Raw genomic sequence first — 13,063 nt, forward strand, 5'->3', positions numbered from 1 at the left:
TTTTGGGCGTGTATGTGCCTGTGGTGCATGATGTAGGCGTGCCGCCTTGGACAGAATGTCGAGGTGGGACACGCAAAAGAAAAGAAACGTTGCGGATGACGCAGGCAACGTCATTGACAACACAAGCGACCTGCTTGCATCTGAATGTCGACCTAACGAGAGCTGTAAGGTATTTCAAAATGTTTACCTTTCTTTTAATAGCATGTAGCAAATTAGCACATCGAACGCGTATGCTAGTTACCGTAGTAGGTCCCAAGTTCTCGGAAGTTGGAAGTTTCGCTTTCAGTTAAGGACTGTAATCACAGCAAGAAGAGTTTACATGTCATGTTGATTTGTGTACAGTAGACTTGAGTCACAGGGGTCTTCTGTTTATGAGTTTAACGACATGTTTATTTTAGGTTACTGACTGCGCAGTACGAGGAGCAAAAATAGTAACGGAGAGTTTTTCCAACCTTCAGCTTCATTTCGTATATACGCCCATCTACGTGTTTTTATTTTTTTACAATAATGATAATTTTGCTGAAACACGTTCTGTAAATATATATATATATATATATATATATAGACACCATCTGGCGTCTAATTTAATTTACAAGAAACCACCCACCCTATGCCCAAATGCATTTTACAAAAATATTACAGCCTTTCATTTTTTAAGTAATGTCATTGTTAAATAATGTATATGAATGATGACATTTTAAGTCCAGCTCCGTTTATAATCCAGCTGGTCAGTTTTGTAACTGAACGAGGTCAATAATCGTTCGTGAACTCGTTCAAACTGAATGTAGTGTACAGTATCTCTGCCTGATGAACGTTTTTGTGAACGCACTCATTCAGGCATCTGTGAACGACTTTTGAATGGCAGCTCATTTTTGTTCAAGTGGGTTTAGGTTTCGGTAGACTTTCAGGAGGAAACTCGGCTAAACACACGTTAAATAACCCCAATATGGAGGGGGATAAAGACGTTATTTGTCGACCCAACCCACACAGCCACCCGCAGCTGCATGTGTTTAGGGTCACATGGCTGGCCTGCGAAAAGCAAAACAAATGTTATTTTTATGTTTTTAAAAAATAAGATGCACAAAAATAGCGTTGATTTTAATGTGTATGTATTCCAACCCTTTGATTGAACATTTTTGCATTTAAAATGTACACCGTTCTAATTCCTGTTTATTGTGTGAACTTTACAGTAAACTTCGACCGGGTGCGACAAAGCAACAGCAAGCAACTCTTTGCCTTCTATTCTGAGAAATGTGTAAGCACCAGAGGTTTTATTTCCTTTAAGTGATGGTATACAAAAGTCCCCCATTTTGTGACCATTCCTTAGTGTTTTAATATGTTTAAGTGTGAATATGTTTCAAGCATTTGGAGGGTTAAAACCCGTTTTTGTTTTTAAATATATGGTCTCAGTACATTGTACTGCTACACTGAATGATGTGACTGAAAAGTGAAAGTGTGACTGAAATTACCGCATGCTAGCATCTACAATAAGCAGGTTGATTCACTATAATAACGAGTTTCAACACATTTTCCGCAGCTTTCCCATCACTGAGTGGAGAACAGCACGAGCCAGTCATGGAGGAGGTCTTGGGGGTCACAGAGTTTCAAGACCTCAGGCTGGTTGTTATCGGCAATACCGGAGCTGGCAAGAGTGCATCTGCGAACAAAATCTTGGGCCGAAGACAGTTCCTGTCAAAGCCGGGTGCCAACTCAGTGACCCGCAAATGCCAGTATGGGATCACTGACTTTGTGGAAGATGACGACCCGAGGAGAATGAGGAGCGTTACGGCGGTTGACATGCCAGGCTTCGGGGACACGCGCCTCAGTAAGGAGGAGATTCATACAGAAATTGCTAAATGCCTGTCTGTCTCCGCTCCTGGGCCCCATGCTTTTCTCTTGGTGGTGCCGATCGGACGTTATACAGATAACGAGGACCAGGCTGTCATCAATCTGGCCAACATATTTGGAGATGATGCTGTCAAACACCACACAGTGGTTCTTTTTACCAGGGGGGATGATCTTGAGGACATGGAGTTTGAGGAATACCTGAAAGATTCTCCTCCTGGGCTTAAAGATCTCATTGACAAATGTGGGGGCAGGTACCAAGTGTTCGACAATAAAAACGGCAGTGATGTGGCTCAGGTTAAAGAACTCATAATGAAGGTGGACAAGATGGTGAAGCAAAGCAAAACAGGGTTTTATACCAATGCTATGTTTGAAGAGGCCGAGGCAGCCATTAGAGAAGAGCAGAGAAGGATGGAAATGGAATTGGAAAGTGACAAAAAGGAAAAGAAACACAGTTCACAACAGCCCAGGAAGAGGAAGTTGCAAAGAGAAGAGAAGAAAAGCAAGCGTAGGGAAAGCAGCCGAGACTCAAAGAAAACAAGGGCGGAGGCTTCCTTTTCGCCAAAGGTGCTGGAGAGGTTGAAGTGCACGGTGGCTGCTGGCCTCGTCGGCCTGGCGGTCGGCGTCGCCTTTGGCATCGCCGTCCCGTTTGTAGCGGCCGGCTCGGCTTCTCTCGTGGGGAAGGTCGTGGGCTTGGTTGCAGTTAAGCTTACCGGAGCGTCTGCCGTGGGTATCGGGAACGCCGTGGGCGCGGTGGTTGCGGCAGCCTCTGGAAAGACCGCGCTGGCTGTCGGGGCAGCTGCTGGGGGGCTGGTTGGCGGTGCCATCGGAGTCGTTGCCGGTTCAGAGGCAAAGAGTGTGAAGGAAGGAGCTTGTGATACTTTTGAGCAGGTTAGGGATATCGGACTTTTTGCTGTTGGGGCTGCCGTAGTCGGGGGGGCTGCCTTGGGGGCAGGGGCGGCCGTGAGTGCTGCTCTTGTGCCGCAAGGTGCGAACGGTGCATCTGTAGCGGTAATGGCGCAGCAAAACGCCCCAGCCTCAGTTGGCGCTTTAGCTGCAGAAACACCTACTACTTGTCGTGCTGCGGGAGCGGCCACCGAAGGACGATCTACCCTAGATACAATAACTGCGGTTGGGAAAGCTGTAGCAGTCGTAGCCTCATCTGGTGGGCTCGTACTGAAAGTGGTCAAATGTAAATCCAAAGACTCCGAAAATACTTCTTTTGAGTTCTCCTTAAATAAACACGGACAGTGTTCATCTGATTATCTCCAAAATACTGGCCAAAAAACTCCCAAGTGATGCAGATGAAAATTATAGGAAGTCTGCACATTTGTTCAAGCATATGTATACGCAAAGGGGCATTTACTTTTGGCCTATAGTGTCAGATAGGTTTGAATTTTCTTCCCTAAATTTTCTTCCCTAATCGTTTTAAGACGACATTTTATATTTTCCTGTGTTGTCTATTGTGATAAAAGTTTTAAAATTGCCTTGATTTTTATGAAACATTTAAGTGTTATGAATGTGGTAATACTTTTCAGAGACAGTTCATCTTTACAGATGTTTCTGTAATCAAATGATTTGAATCACCTGTTGGGTGATTAATCATGAACCTGACGGGTTTGGATCAAGGCCATAAAAATGTGATTGGTCTGGTTAAATTAAAAGCCGTTTTCCATTCGGGGTTGAACCGACTCATTGACGAGTCGACTATAGTAATCCACATCATCGATTAATCGCCTTGACTCAACTTTTATCACATGAACTTTGAATCTCGCCATATTATTGCGTGTTGCTGCCTTTTCATTACTTTATTTTTTTTGTATTAGATTGAGAAGAAACTTATCCAAAATTGAAATGATACAAATTGTTTCATTTGTAAAATAACTGATCATGATGTTAAATGAGATCCCAGGGTTTGTTTTTTGTTTTTGTTTTTTTAAGTTGTATTTCCTTCATACTGTACTGATTATAAACAAATTGCCTCCTTTTTGTGATGAATCATGTCTGTCAAATGATAAATAAATGTAAAATTCGCAACATCTCATCCTCTGGTTTTCTGTCTTATTGCAATTAATCTAAATTGTGGAAGCACTTTTGTTTGTATTTTTTAAATAAATATATAAGCATCATTAGACAATAGAATCATTGTTTGTTATAGCCTTAAAGGGGAAATTAACACAAACATATTCTTTACAATATGTTATGTGTGCCTTCACTAGTCACAAATGGCATTCTGATAAATTTTGTGTTTGTGGAATATAAGTTAAGCAGCAAAAAAAACACACACACCAATGTTTAACCATTTCCAGGGGCGGCCATTTTGGCACTTGCTGTTGACTGAAAATGGCATCACAGTTGCTCAGGTAACAACCAATCAAGGCTCACCCTCAGAAAACAGGTGAGCCGTGATTAGTATATAAAAAGACTTCTCAAGCTTTAAAATATCGCAGAGCACTGTTGGAACAATCCTATTGAAATGGAGAGCGCATCAAAACACTGCAAGCCCTGGAGGTCCCTCTAAACTTTCAGCCCAGACAAAGATCAGATATTGTTCAGAGGTGTAAGCAACCAACAGGCTCATGATCACTCCGGGCAAATTGCAGAGATCCACAGCTGAGATGAGGAAATCGTTCCATAATAACTATTAGTTGCACACTGCACAAATCTGCCCGTTGTGGAAGAGACACAAGAAGAAAGCCAGTTCTCAACGAAAACCATAAAAAGTCCCGTTTGAAGTTTGCCACAAGACACATAGGAAACACAACATGTTGAAGAAGATGCTCTGGTCAAATGAGACTAACATAAAAAATAATAATAATAATAAATTTTAAAAAAGTTACAGCTGCTGAATGCAGACAATTCAATTTTGAATTGCTACTGCCATGTCTGGCTGAAAAAATAAGTTTAACACATTTTAGGAGTGAAATTAATGACAACTAAGGGATTGGCAATTATTCTTTCACATTCGTTTTACAGTAATAGACTTTAACTTTCGTTTCACAAGAATCCAGCAGACATGCTTTAGCCACACCTTTCCTCTAGAGTGTGCTGTTTTTCCGTGTAGTCTTTCTTCATCATTTTAGATTCATATAATTCTGTTAAAATGCGCACACCAGCCGCATTATTTGCATTTGCACCATCGAACACGATCCTACGTAATTTGTCTTTTGCAAATATATGTACGTTTTTCACACATGATCTAAATGAGGTCATCAAAACGTTAGAAACATTTACGTGATAGCCTACAGTAGAGATCTGAATCACTGCACTTGAACGTACTGTACCTTTCTTACAGTTACAGTGCCAATGTCATTAACATTCAACTCACCTATTGGATTTGGATCTCATTAGAATGTGCAAGTGTTGCGTTTCTATTGTCTTTTGTTCACTTTTACACAAGCTTTAGTAATACTAAGTGTATTGTCCAAACGCTGTATGTCACTTACAAGTCACAGTACGAGTTCTGGAGGGTATGTGCGCATGCGTCGGTCAAGGAATAGAGATTACTGACTCAGGAAGTTGGATCGATGTATGTGAAGGTTGTTAATAAAGCCTTTTGTGAGACCATTAATGATCACAACATAAAACAGTCTTTACAATACAGAGAGAGGTGAATCTTTGAACAGGCAGTGTTGTGATGTTTTAGCTTAGCGTACGAAGCAAAATGTGACGTGTGCCCTTAGAAAATATGTGAACGTGCAACACAATGATTGTGATGTTCATCTACAGGCTGTTGGCTATGGAATCAACTCCACGATTGACCCAGTTAGCAGTGATTGCTACTGAAAACAGCTACTTTGTGTCAGTGGTGTAGTCCAGCGTATACGCGGGTCTACGATTTATACCCACTTCTTTTTCAGTCAGTTTTGCGTCAACCCACTTCTAAATCCTCAATTTTGCGTCTACCTACTTCTGAATCCTCCTGGATGCGCAGTTTTTGCGCACCATTCAGCCATGACCCACCCTCCGCTGCCTCTAACTGGCTAGCCAACACTCGCTTTAAAACCCGTGGGCGTTCTTTTTTTTGGATTAAGTTCTTGTAATTTTTGCCAAAATCAGGCATTTCCTTTGAAGTGTGATAACTTTTTTTCACTTTCAACCGCTCAAAATGTTCACTGGCATCAGACCTATCTATACATATAAAGTTTTTAAAAAAGAAGAAGTTTTTTTTAGTGCTCTCTATGGACAATAATAGCAGTATTATGCTAACAGCAAAATTAACTGTGCTGTATATATATATATATATATATATATATATATATATATATATATATATATATATATATATATATATATATATATATATATATATATATATATATATATATATATATATATATGTAAAATAAAGGTCTAATTTGAAAATTTCATATGACATATTTAGAGGCTTGAAGTCCATAAGTCATAACAATAAAAAAAATTATGCATGCCCAGTTTTCACACAATCCATACAAATACAAATCCATTGCAAAAATATATATATATATATATAAAAAATTATATATAGATATAGATATAGATATATATATATATACAAAACGTTTTTATGAACACTGACAGTGTAAAAGCAGTAGCAAAATCAGGTTGGAAAAACTCTCCGTTACTATTTTTGCTCCTCGTACTGCGCAGTCAGTAACCTAAAATAAACATGTCGTTAAACTCATAAACAGAAGACCCCTGTGACTCAAGTCTACTGTACACAAATCAACATGACATGTAAACTCTTCTTGCTGTGATTACAGTCCTTAACTGAAAGCGAAACTTCCAACTTCCGAGAACTTGGGACCTACTACGGTAACTAGCATACGCGTTCGATGTGCTAATTTGCTACATGCTATTAAAAGAAAGGTAAACATTTTGAAATACCTTACAGCTCTCGTTAGGTCGACATTCAGATGCAAGCAGGTCGCTTGTGTTGTCAATGACGTTGCCTGCGTCATCCGCAACGTTTCTTTTCTTTTGCGTGTCCCACCTCGACATTCTGTCCAAGGCGGCACGCCTACATCATGCACCACAGGCACATACACGCCCAAAAAGGCAGTCTTTGCACGCATCCTTCACGTTTTAATTACATTTCATAGCAAAATGGCGTATTCATTCTGCAGCAGCAATGTGCGTCCAGTGGATATCGTCGGGCACAACATTAGAAATTCAGCATTTACACAATGAGATCCAAATCTAATACAGGAGCTGAATGCGGTTTACATTGGCACTGTAAGAAAGGTACAGTACAAAGTCGATTCAGATTTGCACTGTATCACAAAAGGTTTTAGAACATTGTGATGACCTTCCATAATGGTGGAAAAACTGTAAATATCTTTACAAAGCCTCTCACATTACATATAGGAACTGGTTCGATGGTGCAAATGCAAGTAATGTTGTGGCTGGTTAAAAGGCATGAGGACTGATGCGCCAATGAGAGAATGAGTAGGGAGGGCCATGCTATTGCAAACGCCTGGGTGTCAATGCCACGCCAGTTGATTGACAGGTAATTCCGTCTCCTGCACGATGATCGTAAATGTGAGCAAGGCAGAAATAAATAAACGTCGTTTCAGTGAGTGACGGCATGCAGGCTATCCAAACATACTGTACATACAATGAAAACATCATTCACAGGTAAGTTTTAAAGTTGTTTCCAAATAAGTCATTGTTAACTTTTAAACTACTGGCAATCACTGTACAGAGGAGGTTTTTGTCGCCAATACATTGTAGTTAAATTGTGCGTTTCGGCTAGGCTAATATTATGAAATGTAACACTATCCTAACGTTAGCGACTTAGCCCTAAACTAGTTAAATTAGGATCATGTAGGGCAGTGGTTCTCAAGCTTTTTTCAGAGATGTACCCCCTGCAAAATATTTTTTCAGACTAGTATTTTTTATAAGCATTTTGGATCAACAAAACAAAACAGTGCTGTGCCATCATGTGTCTGGTTTTAGCTTTGACCACAGTCCCACTATGTATCGGGCAAAAAAAAGAAGAAGCAAAGAAGTAATTATCTTATTGGTAAATAAATAATTGTGCAATAATTATCAACATAACGTGTCCTCCTTTGGGATCATGGTACAGGTTGGTTTTCAAAACAAATAATTCCGTTAACTTTAAATAAAAGCAGAAACTGAAGAAAAACAAAATCAAGATGGTTTGTGGCATGAATGCTACTTTTTAAAATATATTTTAAAATCCCACGTATCCCGATTTGAGAACCACTGATGTATGTAAGGAACCCACGTAATTGTTTCAGTAATTGTATAATTAACCCAGTTTGCAAACACTGTTATGCCAGATTGCAATGTTAGGTGAATGATACTGTAACAATGCCCAGGGCAGAGATTAGCTGCGTGAAGATAAACTGTATAAACTGGTGACTACAAATGCTGTCTACATGTCCTGGTCATTACTTGACATGACATTTTAGTGCATGCTTGTTTAAAGCTTGAATTTCACCTCCATTATAAACCAATCTCTCCAACCAATCGTGTACCCTCCGTTTTAAAGAAGGCAATCGTCGTACTACTTCTAAAAAAACATACCCTTGACCCAGAGGTCCTCTCAAATTACAAGCCCATCTCTAATCTCCCCATCATTTCTAAAGTGCTTGAGAAAGTAGTCGACATCCACCTTCAAACTGAACAATCTCTATGAAAAATTCCAGTCTAGTTTCCGCCTCGCCCACAGCACAGAGACTGCACTGGTAAGAGTCACTAATGATCTCTTCATGTCATCCGATGCTGGCTTTCCCCCGCTCCTCATTTTCCTGGACCTATCCGCTGCCTTTGACACAATCGACCATGGCATCCTACTTAACCGAATCCACCACACCTTTGGACTCACTGCCCTCAGATGGGTTCAGTCATACTTGACAAATCCAACAGAATACATATCCTTGGGCCACTCTACATCAAACCTACACACAGTCACCTGCGGTGTTCCCCAGGGGTCAGTTCTTGGCCCCATCCTCTTCACTCTTTACCTCACTTGGCCAGGTCATCAGCCGCCATAATTTTTCATTCCATTGCTACGCCGACGACACACAGCTATATGTCAATGCTACTGCTGCAGCCCCACCCTTTTCATCCCCGTCACAACTCACCACTTGTCTGGAGGAGATAAAGATATGGATGGAGCACAATTTTCTCCAACTCAACAGCTCCAAGACCGAAGCCATCCTGGTTGGCACTCCTCACCAGACCAAATCATCACTCATTCCCTGCATCAGCTTTTCTGGTTCCAAAATTCATTTTTCATCCACAGTAACTAATCTTGGAGTGTAAATGGACCCCCAGCTCACCTTTGAACCCCACATCAACCACCTCTGCAAGACCTCCTTTTATCACCTCCGGAACATTTCTAAACTCCGTCCAATCCTCTCCCTCTCAGATGCAGAGAAGCTGGTCTACGTCCTTATTTCCACCAGACTGGACTACTGCAACGCATTCTTCATCGGGATGCCTAGCAAGAGCCTGCAGAGGCTCCAATACATCCAAAACTCTGCAGCTAGAATCCTGATGAGAGTACGCAAATATGAGCACATTACCCCCATCCTCTGCTCACTCCACTCCACTGAATACAAGGTTTTCCTCCTCACACACCAATGCCTTTATGGTCATGCCCCCCTCTATCTCAAAGAACTCCTCAGTCCACAAAGCTCAAGACGTTCCCACTGCTCTACCCACTTAAACCTCCTCCACACACCCAGGACCAAATTGAGGACCATAGGAGATAAGGCCTTCTGTGCTGCTACCCCACGTCTGACACACTGAGGGCACCTCAATCTATTGATTGCTTTAAAAGAACTCTTAAGACGTTTCTTTTTAGCAGAACCTATGGTCCCCCCTCTTAGATGTTTTTATAACTAAAAAATGCACGTCGTTTTTCTTCTCTACTTGTAGCCATTTGAGATTCTGTGATCTAAAGGGCATTATAAATAAAATACATTCTTATTATTAATATTAATTCTCATATCGGTTTGATGTTGTCTGTGCTGCCATTTTTTCCCAAAAAGAAAATCTTACTTAATGGCGTACCGCACGATACACGTCGCCACACTTAATTAATATTCATGAGGCTAGCGAGGGGGTCAAACTCGGAGGGCCAATCATGCTAGACGCATGTAAACAGTTTATGAGCAAGATGTCTACTTAACTAAACCTAATAATTCTGTCCAAGGATGATGTCCCTGATGCCAAATTCACTAGTATATACGTTAAAGAACATGTTCAATTTAAGAGATGGTTTTAGTGTAGAGGGCTGGAAAAGACAGGAAAGAGAGCTGACCTGATCCAGAGGTAAAGTTTTTTTTTCTTCCCCTCAAAACGTCATCCTACGTAACTGACAATGACATGGTCCAGTTTCAACAAGCTATCCTTTATCACCATATGCCATGTGTGACATATCTGGTTGTCTTACGTCTTCAACAGTTGTTGGGGGTAAATTTGTATTGCTTTTTTGTGTGTGTGACTGTAGCGATCGCAATTCTACTCCGAAATTCTTGGGCACAATCAAGAACACTCGCTATACCTCAACTCTTTCAATTATTTTATCCTTTACGCTTATAAGGCTGTTTCCTTAACAGAGAAAAGGCCCTACAGATAAATTATCATACATATCACAGTATGCTATGTTTTATTATGAAAGGCAACACAATAAAAAATCAGGCGGTAAGCAAGACAAGTCCGAACAACGGTGGCAAAGCCATTTTACCATTTTTCGTCATCATTTCATTATTGTTGTTCGGCAGCCGGGGTAGGGCCAAACGGCAAACAAAAAAAATAAAGAAACTCGCTTACCTCTACAGGGCGGCGGTGGCCGGCAATAGATCAAGATTGTCATTTGTAGGAGCATGCGTGCATGCATGGCCCCCAACAAAATGTTTACTACATATGAAGGTAAAAGGGTTCACTTCGCTAGCGTTTAACTGTTCTTTTGGACGTCTGCACAAGTTGATCCCTGTTCACATGTATCCCTCTGAATTTTGGGCTTCGGGAAACAAATAAAGAATACATCCTTCACATGTGTACAGTCGTAGTGTCTGGAGTCGTTTCTGCAAGTTCCATAACAGCAGTGTTTATGTTTACGCTGCATGTTTTTTCCCCCGGAGATAAACGAGAACAATACAAGCAATACTAGCATGGCTCGTCTGCGAGCGTGCTTCTGTGTTGACCCCCTTCCGGTTCACGCTGCTAGCGGTCTACAGATAGCAATCGTGCGGTACCCCATTGTAAATAAATATAGTAAGTTCTATTATTGTGCAAATTTTAATATTTTGGAGTGAAGCCCAGCCAGAGCCCACTTATTGCCCATACTTAGTTTTGCCTATCTACTGCTCACCTACGAGCAGTTCACCTTGCATTGCAAGGTGAACTGCTCGTTGTACGCAAATTGTCATGGTTCTGTTTTCTCCCTCTCTGCAGTTCCAGAACGTGGCAGGAGGTGGCGACAACATTGTAGGCAGAGGCTTGCTCACACAGCTGACTGTCATCAGCTCGATTAGCCATCTGCCTACTTAACCTAGCCTGGCAATAGCCAGATTGATTTGTGCTTCACTCGAGGGAGTTCTCCACAATATCCGTCTGGGACGGCGCCACGTTTATTTGTTCGGGAAAGGAGGGGCATGATGTACAACACTTTGAGCTGATTGGACAAAGCAAAATCGAGTGCACGTCCACCTAACTTTTGTTCCGACCAATCACGGCAAAGGATGAAAATGTCGTCACCGACATGCGACTGTTGTGACTAAATGATATCATGGCGTTGAGTTTATATTGTCGGTTTTGCCATGTTGATATGCGGATACAAGAGACTAATTCAGCGAGAACTGAATTAATTGCACAATGTTAATGAACTGATTAACTAACTGCATGAGTGTAACTCATAAAGTCAAATATGTTACTCTTTTTTTTATAACAAACGTACAGTTCAGCAACTTCAACAGAAAACTAATAAAAACAATACTCAAATTAATAATACACAAAACAAATATTACTCAATTACAAATAAATAAAAAACACAAATTGGCAGTGAAATGTATCTTCTGCCCAGATTTTGTCATAACTGTTTTAATGTCCTCATTTCCTCAGTAGAGCTTTGTTCTGCGGATGTATCCTTGTGAGTGGTATCGCAATTTCTGCCAGGTGCAGTCATGACTGAATAACCTCCTCTATTTCTCAAATGGGCTTTGGTCTGTGTTTGAATGATGTCCTTGAGTTTTATCTCATGTCCGGTCAACTCCGGTTGAACTGTTTACTGGAAACTGTGTGGTACCGCCCTTCAAGATAGTATAAGAATATTGTAAGTCCTCTGTAATCTTCACACTTGTGAGATGCTACAGCCATTGCCTGTAACTCTCTTGTGCCCGGAATATTCTGTAGAAATAAAAGCTTCGAAGGAACTGTTCATCGATCTCCAGCCTGCACGCAGAGGAAAAGATCTACTCCACAACAGCAGCTTTTAAAGCATGTGTAATTGTTCCTATTTCTAAACTAATACAGTACTGTGTAAGACCGCAAAAAGGCAAAGTAGTTCAAATTACAGTTTTGATTTCGGCCACCAGTGGTGTTTGTGTGCACATGAAGCCTCCCTCACGAGCAAAACCTCTTTGTGAAACAATGGGGGAAAGGTTCGAGTGTTCAAAAAGCTTCATCTGCCCATCACTACTCATTACTCATTACTCATTTTCATAACATGACATTACCGACACAATATTAAGAACGGATTAACTGCATGAGTGAATCACACAAAGTCATATATATTATGTTTTTCTATGATTGTTCCTAAACCAACACTCTTGCAAGGCAGCAAAACGACCAAAGTAGTTCCAAATACAGTTTTGATTTTAGCCACCAGGAGGAGGGGTTGGGCGGGTCAAGGGGCAGGCCATCAGGATCGCTTCACAGGCAGTGAGGAAAGTAAACCACCCCACTACATAATGTGAAATAAATCTACTTTTCATGACATCTGGTCCTCTAGTTTTCTGTTTGGTGATCTAAGAGATGGAAGTTTTGTTAATTATTATTTAATGTATTTATTTTGTTATTTTATCAGCATTATTACACATTTAGAAGCAAGCACTGCTGTTTGTTTTTATGGCTGTAAAATAAAATGTGACTTATTTTTCCCCCTCAAATTTCTTTATACGGCAGTGGTATCATTCAAAAGTCATTCTTGTTTTTTCACCGCATGTGATTTGGTTTATTTCACCTGATACAAAACCACATTTTA

At 40.7% G+C, this 13,063-nt stretch overlaps 1 protein-coding gene across 2 annotated transcripts; it reads left to right on the forward strand.

The window, feature by feature from the left end:
- The first annotated feature begins 14 nt into the window (after window positions 1-14).
- Window positions 15-3,889, forward strand: LOC147184244 (uncharacterized). Of its 2 annotated transcripts, none has more exons than XM_086066851.1 (3): window positions 15-164; window positions 1,191-1,255; window positions 1,538-3,889. In XM_086066851.1, exons 2-3 carry the CDS (start codon window positions 1,252-1,254, stop codon window positions 3,142-3,144), a joined length of 1,611 nt encoding a protein of 536 aa, XP_085922977.1. In that variant the 5' UTR covers window positions 15-164; window positions 1,191-1,251; the 3' UTR covers window positions 3,145-3,889. The 2 variants fall into 2 exon arrangements, with proteins under 2 accessions (XP_085922977.1, XP_085922976.1); XM_086066850.1 differs by having other exon boundaries at window positions 21-169.
- The last annotated feature ends 9,174 nt before the right edge of the window (window positions 3,890-13,063 follow it).

This window comes from Leptonotus elevatus, chromosome 1 (assembly GCF_054856555.1).
Source record: "Leptonotus elevatus isolate MCC_2025b chromosome 1, RoL_Lele_1.0, whole genome shotgun sequence".
NCBI classification, from domain to species: Eukaryota; Metazoa; Chordata; class Actinopteri; order Syngnathiformes; family Syngnathidae; genus Leptonotus; species Leptonotus elevatus.